This window comes from Desmodus rotundus, chromosome 11, assembly GCF_022682495.2.
Source record: "Desmodus rotundus isolate HL8 chromosome 11, HLdesRot8A.1, whole genome shotgun sequence".
NCBI lineage: Eukaryota > Metazoa > Chordata > Mammalia > Chiroptera > Phyllostomidae > Desmodus > Desmodus rotundus.
The window spans coordinates 86,054,250-86,079,805 of NC_071397.1; the positions used below are offsets into that span (position 1 = coordinate 86,054,250).

Consider the following 25,556-nt stretch of genomic DNA (forward strand, 5'->3'; position numbering starts at 1 on the left):
TTATGAGTCTCTTGAACCCATTATTTCCTTTCCATTTTTATCATCCTCGTAGTATGTATTTTCTCACACAGAGGTACTACAGTTGTCTGCTTGCATACATCGTCTCTGTTATAGTCCATCCTGATTAACTCTCTACAAACTTGCCTTCATCGCGTGACCCCTTGCCAGCAAGCTAAACAAAAAAGGAAGATAGTTAAAAATAAGTCAAACTCCTTAGCCTTACCCTCCAAGCCTTTCACAATCTACCATCAATTAGCCTTTCATTCCTTATCAGCCTGTAGAATCTGTAATTACAGCCACATCATTAGCTCACTTGCCTTCAAATATTTATCATGTTTTCCTACATTGTTGCTAAAATAGTTTCATTGCTTCAAATTCTCACTCTTTTTCTGTATTGATGAGAATTTAACCTATTCTTCAGGACATAACTAAGCTTCTAATTCTTCTGTGAAACTATATTCTATAAACACTTGCCACCCCAGCTGGTGTAGCTCAGTGGACAGAATGCAGGCCTGCTAACCAAAGGGTTGTTGGTTTGATTCCCAGTTGGGGCACGTGCCTGGGCTGTGAGCCAGGTCCCTAGTAGGGACACATTGATGTGCCTCTCCCTCTCTTTCTCCCTCCCTTGCTGTCTCTCTAATAATAAATAAAATCTTTAAGAAAATAAAACAATTGCTAAGGAAGCTTGACATTGATATCAGGCACAACTTTATAATGCAATGCTTGCATGCTTAGTTAATTATTTTTATTTAGTCCCTAATATATTTCATGCAGTGTGATAGTTGCATGTGTTAGATTTTCTAGCATACATCTCAGATTTACCACGTCTAAAACCAAACTCTTGATTTTTGCTCCCAAACCTGCTTCTCCTTCGCCCTTCTCCAACTCAGTTATGGGTAACTCCATTCACCCAGCTGTGTAGGTGAAAATCCCAGAGGACTCCTTGTCCTGCTTTTTCTCATACTCCATATCCAGTTATCAGCAAATCACCTTGAAAATATCCCAAGTCCAATAACTTCTCACCACTTTCATTCCTATCACCCTAGCTCAAACCATCATTTTCACTTTTTTTTTTTATTATGCAGCCTGCTAAATAGTCTCTGCTCCCACTTTTGAACTTCTTAGTCTATTTTCCACTATGTCAAACCATGCTTTCATCCATTCCAATGACTCCTTGTCTTACAGTAAAATCCAAAGCTTGTTCTATTATCCATAAGGCAAAAATGTTAGTCTTTCGCTATCTCTCAGACTTCATTCCCTTTTTCTCCCTCAAGTCCAGCTTCTTTGTTCCCTTGGCCATGGTAGGCAAGCCACACCCACACAGCCAGAGGGCATTTGTACTTGCTTTTCCTTCTTGTTTGGCACACCCTTCATATAACTGCCTGGGTTTATTCTACACTTCGTTCAAGTCTCTTCTACAGGGACATCTTGTCATAGAGGCTTTCTCTGATGGCTCTAGAAAACTGTAGCTGTCACCATTATCTTCTTGAATCTTGTCTTGCTTTACTTGTCATGCAACTTACCACTATCTGTATTCTATGTATCTAATGTTTCTTACCTGACTCTCTACCTCTCCTCCCACCACCAGTGGAACACAAGCTGGATGAAAGTGGGACGTTATTGCTGTTCATTGCTGTAATGACAGTGATTGGAAAAATACCTGTAGACAGAGTGGAGCTTCCAGCCAAGAAGGAGGAATTGGTACATATGCTTTGCTTCCTCTCACAACAAAAAAAGAAGCAGCAGCAGCAATTTAAAAACAAAAAAAGCACCAGAAATGTCAGAAAATCGAACTGTATGGAAGTCTGACAACCAAGGAGTTAAAGAAACATTCATCCAGACTGGTAGGAGGGGTGGAGATGGGCAGCCATGACTGTAAGGATGTGTGACAAGGCGGCAGCTGGCAAACTGACAGGTGAGGGGGTAGCAGGGGGACCAGGCCGGTGAGGGGGTGGCCAGCAGACTGGGCAGGCCAGGTGGTGGCTGGAGGACCAGGGTATCACACATTCACAGGATAAGCCTAGAGGAACAACTGGGGAGCAAGACAGAGCACACAAGCCAAGATTCGAGCGTGGGGAAATGAAGCCTCAAAACCTGTCACTGAAAAAACCTGTGGGAGTTGAGGGATGGGAGAAACTCCCAGCTTCACAGGAGAGTCCATTGGAGAGACCCACAGGGTCCTAGAATGCACACAAGCCTACCCACCTGGGAATCAGCACCAGAAGGGCCTAATTTGCTTGTGGGTAGTGGAGGAAGTGACTGAAAGCTAGTGGAGAGCCCAGTAAGCATATTGTTCCCTTTCTGACTCCGCCCCACAACCCAGTGTCATAGGTAGCCCTACCCTGGTGAATACCTAAGGCTCCACCTCTTACAATGTAACAGGTGAGCCAAGACAAAGAAATATGGCACAAATGAAAGAACATATCAAAGCTGCAAAAATAGAATTGAGTGATGAAGAGGTAGCCAACCAAGATACAGAGTTTAAAACACTGATGATCAGGATGCTCACAGAAATGGTTGACTACAGTCACAAAATAGTGGAAAAAGTGAAGGCCATGCAAAGTAAAATAAAGAAGAACATACAGGGAATCAACAGTGAAGGGAAGGAAACCAGGACTCAAATCAACAATTTGGAACAAAAAGAAGAAATAAACATTCTACTGGAACAGAATGAAGAAACAAGAATTCAAAAAAATGAGAAGATTAGGAAACTCTGGGATAGCTTTAAACCTTACAACATCTGAATCATAGGTATGCCAGGAGGAGAAGAGGAAGAGCAAGAAATTGAAAACTTATTTGAAAAAATAATGAAGGAAAACTTCCCCAATCTGGCGAAGGAACTAGACATTCAAGTCCAAGAATCTCCGAGATTCACAAAGATTTGGATCCAAGGAGAAACACACCAAGGCACATCATAATTACATTATCCAAGATTAGAGATAAGGAGAGAATCTTAAAAGCAACAAGAGAAAAGGAGAGAGTTACCTACAAAGGAGTGCCCATAAGACTATCAGATGATTTCTCAAAAGAAACCTTACAGACAAGAAGGGGCTCAAAAGAAATATTCAGAGTCATGAAAGGCAAGGACCTACATCCAAGATTACTCTATCCAGCAAAGCTATCATTTAGAATGGAAGGGCAGATACAGTGCTTCCCAGATAAGGTAAAGTTAGAGGAGCTCACCATCAACAAGCCCTTATTATATAAAATGTTAAAGGAACTTATCTAAGAAGATGATCAAAACTATGAACAGTAAAATGACAACAAAGGCACAACTATCAACAACTAAAAACCAAAAACAAACTAAGCAAACAAGTAGAACAAAATCAGAATTAGAGAAATGGAGATCACATGGCAGATTATCAGAAGGTTATCACATGGGGGGAAAGGTACAGGAAATAAGAAGTATAATTGGTAGGCACAAAATAGTCAGGGAGAAGTTAAGGATAGTATAGGAAATGGAGAAGCCAAAGAACTTATGTGTATGACCCATGGACGTGAACTAAGGCGGGGGAAATGCTGGAGGGTAGGGAATAAAGGGGAGAAAAAAATGGGACAACTGTAATAGCATAATCAATAAAACATACTTAAAAAAAGAAAAATACCTGTAATAAAGTCATAGATCAATTATCATATTAAATGAATGAATGGATAAGGAAAGTAATAACTTAGATTCATGTAGCTCATATTATTGTATTTCTTTCTATGTTTGATTTTCTTATATAATTCAGGAATGTTTTCCCATTTTTGAAACTGTGAGGTTTCCAAAAGCAATTTATATATATACATGTATGTATGTATATGCACACATATATATAACATCAGAAAAATATATATGCCAGTGTTTCCTAGATCCATGTCTTTTCTCCTTGTATTTCATCGGACCAGACCATATACTGGAAAATCTATGTAAATATGCCAGGCAATTACAGCTGGACCTGCACTGGATGGTCAAGAATATAAATGTTGTAGTCAGGAAAAAAAAGTCCGAGGCTCTGTATCTGTAGGGTTGGTATGAAGATTAACAGAGATACTACATATACGTGTCTTAATAAAGTGCTATATACATAGAAAACACTAAAAATGGTAGTAATTGTCGATGTTAATATTTTCATTATCCATGGAAGACTGAAGAGCTTTCAGTAAATGATGTTTATAACATATTTATCACCAAAGTATAAGAATCAGGCTGACAATGTATTGCCATGTCAGCTTTAAAACATCACAGAATTTGTTCTGATTTCCTCATAGGAAAGAAGGATTTGTGGGAAGCAGAATCTAATGACCTTGATGTTTCTGCTAGATATTGTCAGGGATGGGTTATACAAAAGATGGCTTTTGAGCACCAGTTGAAAAGAATGAGATGTTACTAAGAACCAGCAAGAGCTCATCAAGGACAAGTCATATCTTGAAATCCATGCTTCAGATTGATAACTAGAATATCTAGGTCAGTAGATCAGGAGAATATAAAACCTACATGAATTTCCTGATATACTTACTCTTCTGTGATCATCTGAGGTCTCCGGTTGGAGAAAGTGTACCAGGTGAAAGGAGGGCGACATAGGCTAACAACTGGCTCAAAATGTGTGCCTTCCAATGTTGATTATCAGCAGATCAGCATTGCTAGGAAGCAGGCCCCACATGGAATTCCACAGGGCTTTGCTTGGGTCAATACATTATCACATATGTATTTTAAATATAGAAAACAAAATTATTAACTTTGCATGTGGCAAACACTTGGAAAAGATTGTCCACAAAATTAATGAAGGTATCAAATTTCAAATTGATTTTAATAAACTAATACCGTGAATTGAATGCAACGGAATAAAATGTACTGGGCTCCCTGACCATGGATTCCGGATGGGCAACATAGGCTTTCTGAGTTGGTGACAGCTCATGAGAACAGTCTTGGGGCCAATAGTGAGGAGAACACCTGCAGGACAAGCACAATGTTAGAAGTCATCAGACCTTTGTGTGAACTTAATTTCCTCTTGATCGTTGCATGATCTTGGGTAAACTGCTTAACCATTTTGAACTTTGGTGCCCTATCTTTACATGGGAACAACAATCAATTGTAAAAAATTACAGTTGTGGAGGCATGCTGGTTTTATGAGATTAAGTTTTTTTTCTTCTTTATTTAGTTTCTCCTTTTCCTTCCTATTTGAGCATCTAGCTGGTGTATGCTTATAGCTTCTGGAAATGAGAGGGCAGAGGAAAAACCAAAAGGCTTCATTTAGGATGTCTGGATTTGTTTTTCATCACCTTAGCACTAAAATAATTGAGAGGGTTTGGGGTACAGATAAAATGTTGAAACACAGCAGAGAAAGAGAAGCTACAGCTCCTTTCTGAAGACAAAAGGGAAGGAAGAGGGATGGAGGGGTGGGGCATGTTAAGAGGAAGAGCTGAGTGGTTTCCTGCACCCTGCCTCTCAGATAGAAACCTAGAGAGGAGTCAAGGCCCCAGAGAGAGAAAGGCTGCTTGGGACTAGGCGGATGGACAGTAACAGCCCATCTGGAAGTCAGGACAGAGCCACTACCCTGGAGGGGCCTTACAACAAGACTGACCACTCCTATGTGGACCGATGACCAGGGCCCAGACAGTTTCATAGCTGCCGACACATTGAAATCAAGGACCACATTTCTTCTATCCCTTGCTGAAGAAAGCAACAAGCCTGGTGAGAGGCAAAGAATTGAATTGAATAAGGCATAATGGGTTAAATTATTTACAAATTAAGCTATGTGTCTTGAACAACTTGATTACAGAATAAAATTTATACAGCCCTTGGCACAGAGTAGATCAATACAACAAAAGCTACTCCTATTTCTACCACAAATGTTTTATGTGGCTATTCAAAAGGTCAATACTAACTTTTATTTACGCAAGAGTAATTTCCAGTTTAGGAAAGGGAAGGGTCCCACTGTCATCAGGGGAGAGGTGTGGAATCCACTTTGAGTATGTCCTCAAGAGGGCTGATAATGACTCATGCGTTGATAGCAAAGGGTGAATCACATGTGTGGGGAGGAGCCAGGCACTGAATAGTTAAAACAGCTAGGGCTGTGAAAACTGAATAGAGAAAGACTGAGAAGAGAGATGATAGCTGTCCTCAGATATTTGAAAGGCTTTTTGTGGAAGATAGAATGTCCTTGTTCTAAATGGAAGTTGATGGCATGAATTTCTGATTCAATCAACAGAAAGAGGAAGTTTCTCATAGTTGAGTGTTCATCAATGTTAAGGATTCAAACAGATGATGTTCAATATTCATTTTGTCTGGAATGTTGTGAGAAGATTCCTGCATGCAGAGGAATGTGGCCCTGGCACTTTCAGTTTTAGAATGATCCACGGGGCAGGCAGAGGCGGCCAGTATCACCGAATTCCAGGACATACGCTGGGAGCTCCCCATCATGAACTCACTGGATCTGCCTGATTGGCCCTATGAGATGAACTTTATAAACATTATTACAAATCAGATCGCACAGCTTACATGGTAAAGTGCCAGAGTTCAGAGTGCTGCTTAATTAGAGGAACAAATTTTGAACCCAGGGTGTTGCATTAAAGGACCATGTAGCTTTCTCTATGCACCTCATATCCCTAAAATACTCTTTCAAAGAAAAAAGGGCAAATCCTTAGTTTGAAGACAAAAGTATCAAAATACATAAATTTTACTAATGTACTGACCAATGACAGCAATGATTCCTTGCAATATTTTGGCTATGATTCATGGAACTGTATAGAAATATCAGTACATGAATTTATGAACATTTACCATACATCTAATAGCACAGGTAACTGTAATACTCTTACCATCAAGACTGATGTACACTTGTTTCTATTACTGCAGTGGCTACTTTTATGTGTCCACTTGGCTGGACCAGTGTCCAGATATTTGGTCAAACATTATTCTGGATATCTCCATGAAAATGTTTCTGACTGAGATTAACATTGAAATTGGTGGACTTTGAATGAGGCAGATTGCTTTCCATTATGTGGCTGATCCTCATTCAATAAATTGAAGGCCTTAATAGAACACAGACTGACTTCCTTCAAGCAAGACGGAATTCTGCCAGCAGGCTGCCTTTGGACTTGGACTTGGACTACAACTCTTCCCAGAGTCTCCAGCCTGCTGGCCTACTCTGCAGATTTTGGACTTGCACCTCCACAATCATGCAAGCCGATTCCTTAAAGCTTTCTCTCTCTACATACTTGCCTACACATCCTGTTGGTTCCGTTTCTTTTAAGAATACTGCATCACGCAGTATTTATGTGTTTTTGCTTACCCTTCTGTTTCCTGGTTTCTTCTAACTTTAAAATTCTGAGAGTGGAACAACCTATATGACCTCAGAAGCAGATGACTCCCCAGTCAAGCTTTCAGATAAAGAGCACAGCATTAGCCAACACCTACCTTCTTTACAGTCTTATGAGAAACACTGCACTAGGCTGTGCCCAGCTTCCTGACCCTTCAGAACTGTGAAATAAAAAATATTTTTGCATGAGTGGAACTTAGATTTCCTTGACACAATCTGGTGTAATAGAGGCTGGTTTGAATTGCAAGTTTGTAGGTAGTTTGCACAGACCTCACATCTCTGGGTCTCATTTTCCTATCTGCAATGTGAGAGAGCTGGAGAAAGAAACTTCAGTTTCCCCTAAGTGCTATAATTCCATGTCTCTATTAATCATACTGTTTATTCATCAAAATAAATACTGATAAAAGTCACAAGAAGAACACACCCTGGATTTTCAAGCCTCTGGATTTGGTGGCAGTGTTCCAGCTCCCTTTCTCCCATAGCTGTCTGTGCTCAAGGCCTTCTCTACCTCTTTTGTTCCACCCGACAGTTCTCTACAGCTAGCCTACCAATGTGATATAATTTTTTGGCACTTTTGTGGGTGGCCTGTGCGTATGCTTGCATGCACACTCACAGTTCCAGCTGGGCTACTCTGGCTCTGAATGCGTATACAGTTCTGGCATTTGAAGTTATAGCTCTAGCATTTTGTGGACTGGCTCTGGCAGTGCACAAGGGTACGGAAACTTCTTTGCAAGTGTGAATCCTTTTACTCTCTTCTCATCTTCAGGGAGATGTGTCCAGATTCCTTAGCCAAGCAGCTACTTTCAAGTTAGGAGCCAGGGCGTTCAGGCAGTGGACTTTCCCCAGTGAGTAACTAGATTTGCATTTGCAGTGACCGTGCTGAATAAAATGTTCTGTGAACATCTTCCCATCCCTTTGTTAATATCCCTTCTTCTTCTTTTTTTTTTTTTAATGCAGATTTTAAAAGGAAGTACGACTTAACTAGCCTTATCCCTGAGTCCCAGTGAAGCAGCAGACAGCCTTCTGGCTGTAGGGTCCCAGGCCAGATTGTGGTGGGGGCAGTTTGTTCCTAGTCCTGCCAAGTCTGGCTTTCCCACTCTCAGACCCTTGAGGCTGTTTCCACATCACAGCAACTGCCCTCCCGCCACTACAGCGCCCCCCTCCCGCAAGTTAGTTCTTTCTAATAAAGGATTTGAATACTTCAAATTGAGGGCAACAGAAAGGTTTAAAGTGTTACCACTCCGGGAAGTATTTAGATGCATTTAAACAGAAGACAAAATTCTAATCCAAAAGTATGAACCTCTGCTTCTGCAAGTACATATAGGCGTCGACAAATCAGTGGGTCTATTTCTGCGGTGAGCGCAGTGGTGGGCATAGGTACACTGAAATCGCCTCCTGCTCGGCCACCTCTTAAAGCTGGTCTTCGCCCTTGGCTGGAGAGGTGCCCGTTGGGGTACTCAACCCCCTATCCTCTATCCCCGCCATCCCCTCAAGAGCTCAAGAGACCAGCACACAGGCTGATGGTATAGGGTGGCTACGTGTGTTCTGAAGACAGATGGGACTCCCCACGCTGATTATGGGGGAGAGAGGAGAGAGAGAAGACAGAGAGAGAGAAGAAAAAAGAAAACAGGATAAAAGGCAGAAACAGAAAAGGGGGAGTGGGGAGAGGGAGAAATGGGACAGAAAAGTAAAAGTGGCCTGGAACTTGGCGAAGGGGTCCCTTGTGCCGACTCGGGCGGGCTGGGAGCGCGGAACCCCACTGGGCAGGGAGGAGATGTCCACTTCGCCGCCTGCACGCCCAGCTTCTCAGTGCTTGTGCGCAGGGGCTCCTGGATTCAGGGCTCCCGACTAATGGGTGACAGCGGGTCGGCCCGGTCCAGTCCCGCGCTTGGGATCTGAGCCTGGCCAGGAGCCACTCGCCCACCCCCACTCGCCGGCTCCGGAGCGAGACTTGTGGCTTTCTGGCGATCCTGGGTGGGGCAGCTGCGCCTGCGGGACGGCCCCCGCCGCCGAGCGCCGAGCCGGGGCCGCCCCGGGCCCCGGGGGCCGGCCAGACGCCGCGCGCCGCCGGGGCAGCCGCACCTGAGCCCCAGTGCGAGCCGAGCCGCGGCGCCGGAAGCGCGGGCGGAGGGGCCGGGCCCCCGGACCGAGAGAGCCCGCGGGGGGGTGCGAGAGCCACACACGGGGGAACACGTGCCGCCGCAGGCCGGCAGGGCGAGGACCTGCAGAGCCGGGCCCCTCCGCCCACCCGCCCACCTCCGCCGCGCCGAGCGCGCAGCGCCAGCTGCCCCCACCTTCTCGCCCTAACTTCCTTCAACTTCTCCGCGAGGAGGAACCTGCCGCCCCGCCCGCCCCCTGGCCGCCGCGACCCGCACTTGAACTCGCCAGCGCGACCTTCCACCTTGCGCAGCCCGGTGCGCGGGCGAGGAGCGGCTGCGGGGAGCCCCGGGGAACTGGCCAGAAAGAGCGTGGAAGAGGGTCGGGCCGCAGCGCTCCGCCCGGGCGCCAGGGGTCTCCTTTGGCGAACTAGGAGCAGCAGAGCCTGGGAAAGACTGGGGAGGATGACCGTTCGGCACTTGGGGACCTCAGCGCGGTAATGCCAACATGTAAGTCTCACCCTTCGGCTCAGAATTCCGTCACACCTTTACCTGTATAATCCCTCCCCCCCAGCCCGTTCAACCAAATGATGATTTTGTAAGGACTTCGACTGTATTGACAAAATAAACCGGTTTGTCTTCAGTTGCCCCCAGGCACTGAGGAATGAGCTGGTATTGCCAGAAGAAGCTGTGACATTTGTGTGTGGCTTGCTTTTTTTTTTTTTTTTTTCTTTTCTTTTCAGGGAGAGGTAAACCTCACATTTGGGCGGTGTAAAGCATAATAAAAAGGGCAGGGCTTCAAGAATGGGCAAAGCGTGTTTTCGATTCAAATTAAACAAGGAATAACAGGCCAGGTTCCTCCATCCTGGGGCCTTGCCCAGCCAAGAAAGCGCTCTCCCGGATCAACACCTGGAGGCTTGGAAGGTACTGGTATGCTGAGAAATTGTTGACTTTACACATTGTCACACGTGACTGTAGAAGTTATACTTGGATCTTCGGGTTTTTAGAATGATTTTTCAAAAGCGGACAGAAAAGGTTCTTGGTTGTACTTTGTAGATTAAAAAGTAATTAAGGAATATGCCATTTGTGTGATGGAATCTGTGGGGAGACTTGTATAGGGTTAGAAGTAGGGGAAGGATATAGGGCAAAGGAAAGGTTAGAGAAACCTAGTGATAGGTTTGCTTTCATGGAATTGCCATCCGAGTGGTGAGGTGTCTCACTCAGAGCAGCCCTGTAGTAGGGCTACCGAGCACTGTCTGGCCTTCCAGAATGGAAAAAAAGAAGGTTCTCAAAAGGGCCAAGCTTATTTTTGTGGCCAACTCAGAAGTTCCTTTTTCTTGTAATATGTAATTTTACCTCTGGTGTTTTATTTAATCTTGGGCAGACATCCTGGTAGACATTCTTCTCCTTTCCACTGACTAATATATACAAGAGTTTCTAGAAGTTGATAGTCACGCTCTCTCCCCCAACTACTGGATCCTTATTTATTTCCAACTAAATTTCCTCTTTCAGGTACGCCCTGGGAAAAGATACACCCCTCAGGCTCTGTCTTTCTCGTCTTTGCACCTTTACTTCCCCAAGCCGCTAGCCTAGTACACATTTTTAAAATAGGAAAAAGAGTAATGCCTGCTATTCTGTAGCTCTGTTCCTGCTAGTGACCAGTGGACTTAGAAAGGAACCATTTATTTTTGTTAAGACTGCACGTGAAGTAATTTCACACCTGTGAGTTTTAAAGTTTATGCAGTGGAATCGTCAAGGGATAGCCTGAAATAACTTTTTTTTTTTTTAGAATACAGCCATCCGTCTCATATAAGAGTTGTTCTTGTATAAAGGGGGGCACATTTTTAATGAATGAGAGTTTGTTTTAAACTTCTCTTTTTCCTGAAAATATAGTAGGATTTTTTGCGGCAGATACTTTTAGCTTTCCTAGGTAATGTAGGTCTTATGAGGAAAAAAGCATGTTACACATAAAAACAAAGTGTGAATATACCAATTTTTAAAATAAAAGATGTGAAAATGATCAACAGGTAATGGAAAAATGTCCTGATTATGAAATTAAGGTATATAATTCATTTGAATTTGCACATGATTTAAAAATTGGATGTCATTATAGAGTGAAAGCATGAATAATCACATAAACTAAAGAGTTTAGTACCCTGATTTGAGTTCTGTATTGGGCTTTGAGGCTGAAAGTTGTTCCATTTCTTGCCAGATAATAACTGGGTTTTTTTTTTTTTTTCCATTTTGCTGTTTATAATTCATATGGGATGGTTTAAGATGATCTGATTCTTTTTAGATATTAGTGTGTTAGAACATATGGAAATAACACCAACCTTTCCAAGGTAAATATGTCTACTGGCTTCTTGATAAAAAGTGAAAATGAGGAACTAAACTGTGTTATCTTTTAAATTTTCATAGATTCAAGTATACAAACTAAGTATATTTTCTGCCTACTATTTGCAGAGGAGTGTATACTGTTACACTCAAGTTCTGAAATTACAGACCTACAAATATATTTTGAAGTTATAGTTACTACATGTTTCTCATACCCTAAGAAATTTAGCAGGTTTAGCAAGACTTGCATTAATTGGTCTCAAGCTGCATGAAGCTACTGTTCCATTTATGGCTTATATAAATTACATGGCATTGTGCTTTTCCAGTGTGAATGGTGAATGAGGCTATTGTCTCTTGGCTTATGGGAAATATTAGAAGCTTGTAGTTTTGCTGCCTAACTGGACATGTAACTCTGATTTCTGGAAATAATGATTTGAAAGAGAATCAGTTTATATATTAAAAATAAACATAAAACTGCTTCCTTAAACCTGACCATTTTTTTAACTGCCCATATCTTCCAGAGTTTATATTTTTGATTGGATGGTTAAAAGCTTCTAAAGACTATTAGACTTTAGACTAAATAGAAAAAGACTTTGTTCAATGTGTGTGGCATGCTTGGGCAAAAACTTTTATCTTTCCATTTTCATTTTCAATTGTTACATTATAACATCATTACATTATCTACATTGGATGCATATTGAGGTGATAAAATTTAAGGACATTTCAATTGTAACTAAAAATGCCAACAGAACTGGAATGGGGCTACCTGAGTATCATCCTACTTTCTTTGCTCAGGGTGGAATTATTCAGTTTTCCTCAAGGGAGTCAAGATTACTTCAAGATTACTGTATTTAAAACATTTATAGCAAGAATGACAAAGGTTTAACACAGTTAGTGTAGAATTGGTAAATCTCATATCAGTAAGAAAAACATTTACATTGTAACAGAACACTATACAAATAACTTGGACATGCCAATCCAAATAAAGGAAATCCAAATGAGACACTACTTCTCTCAAACTGGCAATGATTAAAACAATAATACCCAACAGTGATGAGTGTGTCATACGGTAAACATTCATACACTTCAGTGCAAATGCGTGTATGTATTTAACTTTATTTAGAAATAATTTTAAACCTACAGAAAAGTTGCAAGAATAGTACAGAGAACACCTGTGTGCTCTTATACAGAATCATTTGTTGTAAATATTTGCATCATTTATTTTATTATTTTCCTTCCTCTCTTCTTCCCTCCACCCTGTATACACACATGCACACACACTAATTTTTTCCTGAAACATATGAGAGTAAGTTACATAATCAGGAATTTAAGGTTTCCTTTTTTAACTGAAACTTTTATTGAGATTTTATAGATTCACATGCAGCTGTGAGAAATAATACATAGAGATCTTGAGTACCTTTTACCCAGTTTCTCCTGTTGGTAACATTTTGCAAAACTCTAGCATAATATCACAACTACATGTACTCATGTGTGTGTGTATTTCTCAAGGTTTCCATTTAATTTCACCTGTGGTACAAGCCAGTTACGCACGTTACAGCTCAAGTAAGGGTCAAGATCTGTGCAGATCTGGAGAATGAACCTTTCCACTTTTTGAAGCGAGGTGATCCCGACTTAATAGAAGAACTTGCGTAAGAGAATAGCACTTTACCTTTCATTCATTGCTTACGCTCAGGAACGTGATCTTTAACTAGAAGAAATACAATTATAAGCAGACTTGAATAAACCAGATTCCCATTGTTTTCTCTCTGAAAGATTTAAGGTACGCTCTGTGCTACTACTCCTCATGCCCCTTTGTGGTAGGGTTTGCCATAGAAATACAGTTGGGATGTGAAGAATGAAGTTAATTCCAATTATTGCTGGTTATAGCAATAACCAGCAATTGATACTAGCATATCAATTTCTCCACCAACTTCAAGATTGCTTCACTACTTTCTCTTTCAACTGTGATGTTTAGGGGAGCTAGTGGGAGAAAAGAGATGACAGGTGGTAGGGTTTTGGTTGTTTTTTTTTTTTAGATTATTTCAGTGATGCATATGGATTAAATCATATCCACAAAGGGTTATACTCACATTTAAAATAATTCCTATAAAAGGGCTAAGTGTTCAAGCTTCCTGAGACAGCACTCAAACACATTGTATTTTGTAGCCTATACAGAGTGAAAAGGAAAGGCAAGTTTGCAATCACGGCAGCTCATTTCTGAAACAGACAGGTGAGTTGGAAAGCAGGTGACAGAGTAGTGGGGGGTTTTTGGCTCTGTCACCACTGATTATATGCTCTTGGGCAAGTGGTTTAGCATCATTGTTCTTTCACCTGTGAGATGATAGGTTTTATTATATAATTTTTAGATTCTTTTCAGATTGTAAAGTCTGCGACTCTCTTACTGAAAAATGTTCTTGCTCTCTTCAATAGAACTTGGAGGCCGCAACCCAAGTGGCACAAGATTGTACTCTGTTTTTATGTAGTTCTTATTTGGAACCCTAGTAACCCTGTTCCGGATTTTCCATTCTTGTGAGAAAGTTGTTTAAATCTCAGGCATGTGTCTTTGCTGAGTGATCCCCTGAGAAGACACACAGTGTTTTCCTTCCTCTGTTCTATTCTTAATTTATTTGTTTCTGTTCTTCAGTAAACAGTAAAGTGGACAAAAGTCGGCGTGTCACATGGTGTGTGTTCCGTTACAAGAGCTTGCCCGGTCCTGCATCCATTTTCTGTGCAAAACGATTGAGTCTTCAGAACTGGAATGCATCAAGCCCCCAGCTGTCTGATAGGGTTGCAGGCAGCTTTTGTAAAACAGCCTCGGGTTGGGATATGGAAGCCATAAATGTCAGAACCTCTTATAGTTGAAGAAAGTTGTGTGAGCCCCTGAAACGAACAGTATTGAGTGTTGCCAAGCTAATGAATGTAACTCACTGAACACTGTTGAGAGAGCATGTGAACTTAACAGGGAGCCATGAGTCACTTATTGATAGAGGAGAATTGTCTCCAGCCACAAAGATGAAGAAGCTCGGTGTTCTCTTGGGCTGATTCTCTTTCTGTTAATATCTGTAAGGTTGGCAAGCCAGGTTTGTTTGGTCTGCTCCTTTATTTCTCCGGGCTTCGGTTTCTTCCTCTGTGAGATGGGGAGGTTAGGCTTCATCTGTGGCCCTTCCAGCTCTAATACAATAGCATATTCTATTAGATATGCTATTAGATATATTCAAACTTTTAAAAATTTCTTTTATTTCTTTTTTTGTTGTTCACATGCAGTTGTTTCCCTTCCCCTTCACCACCACTCTTGCATATATAATTGTGCTTCTGTTTTAGGAGCACACTCATTCATCATCAGCATGAATGGGAAACACCTCATTCTTCCAGCATCAATGGGAAATGGACACATTCATCCAAATGAGTCAACTTTTCATGTGACAGAAGTTTATCATTTACCTCTTTCAAAGCCCTTACTAAGTGCCCTGCAGTGTTATCTCTAGTTCTTTTTGGTGGATACTATTCTGTGTACAGAAGAGGAAACAGGCTCAGAGTTGTGCCTCCCAAACCACACAGTTAATAGAGGCTCCAGGACGTCCCTCTGTGCTGTTCCCGAGTTCACATCCATTGTCATGGTGATGACTTGCTGTCCCAGATTGCTCCTCATCAGCAGTAATACTGCTCTTCATTTCAAATATTTTGGGTGGATGTATTAGAAAGCATACCTTTCATGCAAAAAAAAAATCTTCAGACCTGAAACTTTCCCTAATTTGGAATTTGCACTTTGAGCTGCATGATGCTGGAACTTCTGGTTTGGTGAATATAAAAACATGGTATGAATAGTAGACACTACTTGAAGTTTTTGTATTCATGGCCAAATGATTAATTTATTATATTTCTGTTCTCAGGTGATCCCAGAAGTGGCCACAAAGTCAGTTCATTGGTGGTGGTTTATGCCATTAATCCTATTGTCCATTCTTGTTTAAGTCTTTTCTTTTGATTTTACTGTTGACAGAATAACCACACTTATATCAGAATGTCTGGGTTGATGGTAATAACAATAATAACTAATCTTTACTGAGTTGCTTACTGGGTGTCAGTCACTGTCCTTAAAAGACAGAGTCTGATTTAATCATTCAGTAACTCCATGGACTAGATTCCACTGCTGTTCCTAATTTACAGGTGAGAAATAGGAAGTACAAGGTGGTCAGGTAAATTACATAGTTTAGAAGTTGCAAACCCAGGCCAGTCTGGCTCTAGGGCGTGTTCTCTTGGCTACCTAGGTGGTCTCTAACAGTAACATACAGATTGAAAACGTAGGCTTGAGGCAGGTGCAGGCATCATTTGATGTCTGTTTTTGCTTGAGTATTTCTCTTCCTACTTTTCCAGTATTCTGTTTAGTATTATATATTTTACTCCAGATGAGCCAGCTTACGGTAAAGGAAGTATTACAGTTGGCCCTTGAACGACATGGGTTTGAACTGCTCAGGTGCACATATATGCTGATATGTTGGGGGGCAGGGGCATAAATATCTACAGTTGGTCCTTCATATCCCTGGGTTTCCCATCTGAGGATTCAGCCAACTTCAGATCAAAAACAGTATTTTCGGTCTGAGGTTGGGAATCCGAGGATGCAGACGTTCGACTGTAGGCGTTGTTCCACAGCAGTTTCTATAGGGAACTGGGGCATCTGTGGTTTTGATATCCTCGCGGGGTCCTGGAACCAATCCCTGATGGATACTAAAAGAAAACTGTAGTTCGGTTTATCGGGAGTCATACATTAGGCACGGCTTTTGACTGCACAGTAAGCAGTCAAACCCCAACTCCTGGGTTGTTCAAGGCTCAACTCTACTGTGACCCTAAAGTATCTTATTAGTTGTCCCTCTTTTTAGAAGTAAAATGATTCTCAGTTACCACTTATAACCAAAGTAACTAACTCCCTTTGGGGATTTAAGATCTAGAGATTTCTGACTGCTATTTTTCTAGCCTCCAGCTTCATGACTTCCTTGTCACCAGTCCATTTAGGGTCCCCTTTGAAGGAGGCTTGCATACTCGCTGCCTCCTTCACCGGCCGTCCCCTTGTGGTGGAGCCGAGTCAATGAAAGGCATCAAACCACGGTTTTGAGCCAAGATAATATGGCTGTTCCTGGCTAAACCATTAATAAGCATAATTTTGAGTTTAAAGACAAGACCATTAGTTATACAGAGAATTGTTTGAGAGTTGTCAAAGCACCACCCCTCCATCTAATGTCATTTACTAGTTTCTATAATATTTGGTGTTTATTAGCCATATAAAAACATTGATAACTAGATAGAGAAGTTAATCTTTTAGGATGTTACTGCTTCAATGCTTCATTCTAGGGGCAATTTAATTTAATTTTAATTATCTCCATTTGTGAAGCAGCAGACAGTATACAATGAAAATTTCCTGTAAAGTCTAGATTTCTGGGAGATTATATGGGATGTTGATATAATTATCCTCTTGCCGCCCAGACAGACATGTGACTGGTGATGTCGAACTCTGAAGCTGAAATTGCTCTATTTTTTAATATTTTTTCTTGACTTACATGAATATTTCCCCATCTCCACGCAGAGATCACCTATTATAATTTCTCTGATAAGGTAGGTGCCACCAGGTGGCAAGTGAAACAAACAGATATTTTTCTTTCCTCTGGTCAGTCTAGAGGGGGTGATTAGTTTATTATCTTTATTTAAAGCAAGACTGCAACAGGTTTCTATTTTCTGTGTCCCCCTGCAAAGCTGTACATTTACTGCTGTTGTCCTCATGCTTTACTGAATTGCAAGTGTCCTGACGGTCGCCTTCCTCCCCTGCAGGATGTTTCACTCAGGTCGGATGTGGAGCTGCCATTGGAAGTGGAAGCCAAGTTCCCTCTTGTTCTTATTTGCTTTCTCCATTGTCTGTGTTCCTCGCTCAGGTATGTAAGACTGTTTCTATTTGAAGACCTCAATTGAATAAGGATTACGTTGTCTTCCGATTAGGTGTACTATTTGTTTAAGTAAGCGCAACTTTATTTGTTGTCATTCTTCTCTGTTTCTCTCCTTAGAGGCTTTTTTTTGTCCATGGCCTCTCCTTCCTCTCTGAATTCTGGGTGAATACCATCACTCTGATCATTGTTTTACTTTCTAATGAGTGCATTTCTCTAATCTCCACTGCAGTTCTTCCAGCTTTATTTATTTACCTAGCTCATGTTGAGTGATGAGATGGCTACGTATCTGACATTAAAAATGTACTAGCTGTTCTTCTATCTTTGAATAAATATGCAGTACTTCATGTTTCTATTTTCAAGTTTTATGTACTTATTTATAGAACGTAAAGTACAGACTTTGCTATTTTTATTTATCTGGATTTCATTGCCATGTATGAGACAAGGATTTGAAGTTAAGTTTTTTGACCATGAAGTTTAAAATGATATAAAATAGTTAACTTTAATTGCATTATTTTTGGAATTAAAATATTTAATCTTTGCAATTACCATTGTTTTCCTGAAATTTGAAACAAGATTCTTTTAGCTTTGTTGAAAGCTCAATTTTCCATAAACAGCTAATTATATGAATAAGCCAAACAGAACCTGAGGCATGTAAGTGATGTTCGAAAGTAAACTGTTTCTTCATTTATATGGTTTTGTTACTTAGAAAACTGCATTTCTCTTAAGTTCATTTTATTTTACTGATTTTTTATTGCTTTATTCAATTTATGTTTTCCTTTAGAATAAATCATTACTCATGAAGTTTTATGAATTTATTACTTGGAATTTAACCAATATTTCATATAGTCCATACTTACAATATATCTCTATGTTATTGTAAATTATACATTTAATGAATCACAGAAATAGATCATCCACTAAAATTGGTTATTTATGGATCAAGAAATGTAACTGGTATTTACTACGTAAATACTGTTTTTCCAAACCATCAGGTAATTTTAAGAGTTTCATCCACTTATTTGGAAAATCCCCGGCTCTTGTTTAATGACTTCAAAGCAAAACTGATCTTTGAGTGGATTTCTTTGTGTATTTGTTTCAATTTCATTATAAAGTCATTCTTTCTGTTACGTTTATTACCAGAAAGAGGAAACAAACTTAGTAAAGGATCTTAAAATTACATATACATTGGATTTTTTGATTGTATAGTGTTTAACAATTTCTTAACTTTCGAAAGTGATACTCGAAGAACCAATTCCATGATGTAAGATAAATTAGGAGATTAAAATTAGTTATGATTTGTTTAGTTTCATTTTTGTTAGGTCATGGCATTTGTAAATTTTTAAGTGCTCTTGAAGCTTTAAATTGGGATTTTTAATTTTAGATGTCAACATTTAAATTGATATATGCACATTCATTATTTTTAATCATTTGAATACATGAAATACATATGAAGGGGAAGCCCCCCAAAGTGGAATTTATTTATAAAAAAAATGTATACTTATTCTTACATGTTTAAACTTCAGTCACCTTCAGAGTACTCTCCATTTTATGCAATATACCTATGGAGACTTTTTTCCACTGCTCAGAACAGTCTTTGAACTCATCAATTTTGATGCCTTTTAGTGCTTCTGCCATTTTTTATTTCACCTCTTCCACATCAGCAAAACGTTTCCCTTGGAGGACTTTTTTCATCCAGGTGAATAAGGAGGGTGGGGCAAGGGTTTCATGCCGTTTTTGGTCAAAAACTGCTGAACACTCAGCAAGGTGCGGGCAGGTGTGCTGGTAAATCACCCATCGTGAAATGGACAAATGTGTTGACAGAGTCTTTAAATAAATTCACTAAAGCTGAATGCAGCCTCTCACAACAATACCAGCTGGTACACTGACCCATGGGTTCCTAGAACACTCACTTAGCAGGGGGAAGCCTGTAATACAAGGGGCCTGCCCTCCAAAACACAGTTCCGGTTGTTTTGGGTCCCCCCTCGCATTTTAGACTACTTAAAAAGAGTCAGCTGTGCTGGGTCTAGGATGAGAGGCAAGAGAAAGCACCAAGTGTGCAACGTTGTTGGAGGCCCTCATCTCAAGGTCACAGGAGTCAAAGTACCTGAGTATGTTTTTAAGTTACTATTTCCCACAATAAAACTGTCTTAAAAATTTCTTTCATTACCCAACACTTCGTGTGCACCAGGAAATAAGGCTTTATAACAGCTAGTTACTATGTTTACTGATGAAGCCAGAAAGCTTTGTATCTATATATCTGTAAACATGATTTACTTAAAACACCTCCACCTCACATGAATATCTGAACTCAAAAAATATTTTTAGGCATCTTTATTGAAATTTTAATGTAAATGTTTTGCCTTATAAGTAACTCAGCACAGTTAAAATATTGCATATTAAAACTTTAGATATATGTAATTTTCAAAGTTCTATCTTTAAATCATAGTATAGCACCACTGTATTTTCAAGAACATTTAGTGATTAACTGTTATGGTTTATCTCTCTGTATGCACTTGGACTTTTTCACTTCTCTGGATGACCCCTACATGGTCTTCTTATTGAGTCTACTGGCTTTACATGACGTCTTGATGTCAATGTCTGGTAAATCCACATTGCTAGTCCCGGCCCCTTCCTGGACTCTGGAGCTACCTCTTGGGTTGCTTAACCTCATCTACACTTCAGGATATAGTAGGCTTTCAAACTGCACATGTGTGAACAAGATTCTTGATTCCTACCTCTTAACTCGATTCCTACCATTTTCAATCATTACAGTCCACCCTACCATCCTGCCATTCTCTCATACCCTCACTATTTTCTAGACACATTGGCCTTTCTATTCCCTAATCATGCCTTCTTGTACTCTCTTCTCCCTAGTCTAGGATACCTGGCTCTTTTTTGATACTCAGATCTTAATTAGTATCACCTCAGATGAGCCTTCCTGTCCCCCAGTTGAAAGGAGTATCATTATCAGTATCACATTATCCTTTAGTGATAGTCTGCAGATTTTGGTTGCTCTCTTGATAATGTTTTGTTAATTTGACTTTGATAGCTAGGTGTGAGGGTTGGCAAAACCTTTTTTGATTGTTAAGATTGATGCTTAGTTCAGATTATTAAAAATTAGAATCTTGTTTTTTAATTTGGATAACATCCATAGTTTAATTCGTATAACAGAGTTGCAACATTAACTCTCCTAGTAGGTAAGGTAACATTTATACTTTCATAGGGCATTTACAAAGCAAATAACATACAAGGTTTGTGTCCTTCAGGATTTTAAAAAGAAACGTAGAAAAAGAATGCAGTATCTGTTGCCAAGTGATGAATGTAACTTTTAATAAGGGTTATAATAAAATAACAGCTGAATATCTCAGCTGGTCCCATAGAAGTGCAAATTACAAAACCTGATTGTTTTTTACCCACTAGTCTGACAATGTTAGAAAGGTTGTTAAAATATATGTTATCAAAGATGCTGGGGAAAGGGCACACCTTTGTTGCCCTTCGTTGAGATGTCGGTTCAGTCATTTGGTAAAGCAACTGGGCAGCATTTTTTAAAAAGTAAGAATATGTATTCTCTTTGACACCATTCTCACAGGTAGGCATCTGTCCCATAGAAGTAAAAATAAACCATAATATATGTATAGAAAAATATGTGCTGGTATTTTAACTGTAACCTTGTAATAGCAAGCAATTGGTAAACACTCTAATTGTTCATCAACAGGGAAATGCTTATGTACATTTTGTTTACATTAATAGAGTGACATACTGTGCAATCATTCAAAACAATGTAGTCTGATTGTGGATATTAGCTTGGAAAGATGTTTATGATGATGTTAAATTATAAAGCAAACTGCAGAACCATATGAGATTATCCCAGATTTGTGATAGTTTGTATTACAAACCTGGGATATGTTATGCATATGTATATTCTTGAATAAGCCTGTGTAAACATATTAATAAAACATGGAATGATGCACAAGAGGCTTTAAATGGGTTATCTCAGGGGCATGGAATGGGGTAGGTACCTCAGGGTTGGAGTGAGAAGAAGGAAGTCCATGGGACTTTACACAACTCTGAATTATTTGCCTTGTTACAATGAGCATATGTTAATTTAGTCCTTTGGAACCACCCCACCACCAAAAAAAAAAAAAAAAAAACCCCAGATAAAATTCTTTGGTTTAAAAACAAAAGAAGCTACATTAAAAACATGGCCAGAGAGACTGTTGAAGGGTATGGATATCAAACTTCTCTGTTAGTCACTGAGCCATCGCTCTGGCTCTTTCTTCACTGGATAAGAATGTCTGAAAGGTGTTTCAAATAATAAACTCTTTCTCTGTAGCACGGCACTCCATGACTCTGAAGATGAATGATGGTACTCCAGCAGACAGAGGCTATTGCTTCAAGTAGGGTGGGAAACATGCAGGCAGGGGCCAATGAATTCCTAAGCAACCAGGAGCCTGTTTCCACACAGATAACCCCAGTCACGGACACTGAGGGCAGGAACCTCCCTCCTCTCCTGAAAAGTGATGATATCACCAGATTAGTTCAAGGCTCAGTGTTATTCTGGTATCTCTGAAATGTAACTGAAAGGGGAAATGTTTCTAAAAGTACAATCTGGCTTGAATTGTGAGCTTTCTGGCCCAGAACACCGCACAGTTCTGGAAGGGAAGTGACGGGGCAAAAGGAATCTTGTGTTTCTTTCTGTTCGTGTGTTCGTTTTTCTCCATTTCCGAATGATCAGTGATTCTGTAGTATCAATTACATGGCAGGCTGTATTGTTAGCCATGTCATTTTACACATACGTTTCTATTTGATGGAAAGGATTTCAAATGCATAAAAAATTATCCCCTTATAAATCTAGCAGGGGTTTTTTTTTTAGCCATTTTAGTTTTAATATGTGCTTCAAATGACTAAATAAATGTATCTGAAAGGTCAAAAATAAGATGCACTTATGCAAACTATTCTTACCAAATGAAAAAAGAGCCGGAGTTAACAGTTGACTAACAGAAAATTGTAAAACATCATACTTTTCTTCAGTCGGGGTCAAAGAGCTCCCAATTACACTGTGTGAAGCTTCTAGCTGAAGGGCTGTGGCTGCGTCCTGCACTCCCGCGTAGATGAGCCCATGTGACTGAACACACAAACGCTAGAAAGTTGCATGCAGACATTTTGGGGGGTGTCTTCCTCAATAATTTCTTCATGCACCTTTGAGGTGACTGAATTTGGCGTAGGTAAATATGAAACCCTGCACTGGTGTCGTCAACTCAGTCACATAAAGTGGATTGGGCCCCTTTCAAGTGGCAAAGCAGTGTGATGGGGGTACAGCTGGAGTTGATGCCCTCCAGTGGGGACAGGAAGAGAGGATGTCAGCGGAGAGCCCTGCTCCTCACTGGCCAGGGCACCCTCACCTCCAGGGCAGCTGTCAAGCTGTCGAGGAGAGGTCACAGCCGCGCGGATCTCGGCAGGTGGATCCGAGGGACGATGGGCCTCAAGCTATCTGAGGAATGTCTCAAGGTCTGTCTGTCTCTACCTGTCATGTGAGACCTCTGGGGGTGGGTTGGGCTGGCTGACGCATGTCCTCTGCGTCAGCCACAACCTTTTTGCTTTTGCAAAAACACTTGTTTTTCTTTTTAAGAGTAAAAATGCTGCTGAATAAAAATAAATTAGAGAAAAGGCATATTTACTTTAGAGGAGTGAAGTCAGTAGGAATAAGATAGTGGTCTCTAGATGTTTGAAAAGTGGTCATTTGGGAGTAACAGACGTGTGCTAAGTACCTCGAAAAGCAGAAAGGATGATTGAGTCCATGCTTCCAGTACCAGATGACACTCCTAGTTATTGGTTGCCAAAAACTAGAACAGCTGTCACTGGACTCAGGACATGAAAAAGGAATGTCCATAATGAAGAGGAATTTGACTAAAAACCCTAAAGGTTTCCTGAGCCTACTGTTAAATCATAGAGTGGGTGTGTGTGTTATGTGTCATGTAATCTGTTTTTTATATACGCAGAATGCCATATTATATTTCTTTTACCTAAAAAGCTTTACCTTAAAGTTTCTTCTTTGTGCATTTTCTTTCAACTTTAGCAGGTAATTTTCATACTGACTTAGAGATTGGCCTGGTAACTTTCCTGGACAAGATTAACCTGAGGAACTCTAGACTTTGGCAGGTACAAAATTTTCTGCCATTTCCAAATTAATAATAATTTAAGGAATTTTCCTTTTATTTTCAGCAAGTAGAATACATGCTCTTTGTCACCATTCTTACTAAGATTGTAACATCATAGTATTCAGTAAGTAAAGTATGTGGAAAAGAACAAAATGGAGAAGAGCCCAAAATGGAAAAAGTAACATATTTTAGTTTTAATGAGTAAATGTATTTTACAGGGTGGGGCAGCTGGGGAGGACGTACGGAGGTGAGAGGAGAAAATATATGAATCCCACAATAAGCATGAAGGCCCAGTATTAAAATTATTCTTGCTCCTTCACTGAACTGGGTCTATCAAACGCCTGAGAAGAAAACAAGGTTACTTGTCACCATGTGGGCGGCGGCTGCTGTCAGTTTAGATGAACCCTTCCCACCATATCCCAAAACAATGGCACAGTTTTAGAAGGGGAATAAAGTAGTCCCATGGGAATTAGGTTGCCATGGTCTTTCTATATTAAAGACTAATTATCTTGATCTAAAAAACATTAAAAATATTTACAGCCAATTAATGCCTTTAGATAAGCTCCCTTCTCTGGAAGATAGTTTCAATTACAGTGATTGCCTGTCCACACATCTTGGTCTACAGTCATTCCTAAACCAGCTTCGTCCGCAACTTGGGGTTTAAACATGATATACTTTTTAAAAAAATTACAAAATTTTCTTCAAGAAATCAACTGTGAAGAGTCAGAAAAGAAGTCTCTTGCTAATATATTGTGCTCCGAGCTTGGTGTTGCTAATTTACGTAGAGTGTTTACACCAGAGCCCAGGTAATGGATGGATGGTGTCGACACTCTTAAAATTCAGATTTTTTTCTCTTTATTTTTAAAATTACACTAATCACTCTTATTGATCTGAGCAAGGCAACAAGAATGAACTAATACTCATAATTTTTCCAAATCCCCAAACAGAAGGATCTTTTTAGAATATTTTTTACCTGGTCAAAGCTTTAAAGAATATTGTTAAAGTAAAATGCAGATCTGAAAAAAAAAAATACTGTGAGAATGTTAATCACTGCTTTTAAACACATCCACAGTTCCTACCTTCATTTATTTTTTTTCCTTAAACATATGCACAGAAATAGGGCATAAAGACAATTGACACTGACCCCTCATGAGTGTAAGTAACAGTTTTGCTGGATTACTGGCTTTATTGGACACAATTTTAAGGCGGAGGATTAGAGTTTCCTGGTCATGGTGATTTTAGTGGCTGCAGTAAGGGGAGCAGAGGAGCAAAAAGCTGGACTTTAAGAGATACTTTGCCTCCATGTGGGGTTTTTTGAGAGAGAAGCACACTCACAGAGCCATGGTGGAATGCGGCCGCCACCCCTTCCTGCACTGTCTGGTGCGGGCTGTGCACCTGTTGTGTCCCCGCTGGCTCATCAGAGGCCAGGATCAGCTTCTTACTGAGCCTGCCAATCACCTCTCTCTTTAGAATGGTAACCCGAGAGTCTGTTATTTGTAGGAAGTTCATGACCCCAACTATTGTTACAATATTGCTGAGGTACAAATATTTCGATAAACATTAAGGTTGGTTCTTCCCTCAGAACCTTTGCTATGTTGACACAGGGCTTTTTCCTCCCAGTGCAGTAAACCCTGACACTTTCCTTGGTGTTTGGTTAAGACTCTCATTATTTCTCATCATCTGACTTGCTTACATGTCTCTCTCTCTCTCTCACACACACACACACACACACACACA

At 40.3% G+C, this 25,556-nt stretch overlaps 1 protein-coding gene across 5 annotated transcripts in view; it reads left to right on the forward strand.

Annotated features, from left to right (window-relative positions):
• Positions 1 to 9,352: 9,352 nt before the first annotated feature.
• The window catches only part of ADGRG6 (adhesion G protein-coupled receptor G6), a 129,766-nt gene continuing 113,562 nt past the window's right edge, over positions 9,353 to 25,556 (forward strand). For 4 of the 5 annotated variants that reach the window (XM_024551922.4, XM_045188848.3, XM_045188850.3 and 1 more), the window contains exons 1-2: positions 9,353 to 9,907; positions 17,549 to 17,649. In XM_024551922.4, the coding sequence (XP_024407690.2) occupies positions 9,906 to 9,907; positions 17,549 to 17,649 (103 nt within the window). In that variant the 5' untranslated portion in view covers positions 9,353 to 9,905. Of the gene's footprint in view, positions 9,908 to 10,140; positions 10,322 to 17,548; positions 17,650 to 25,556 lie in introns of all 5 variants that reach the window. The other variant, XM_045188849.3, reaches the window with a different exon arrangement.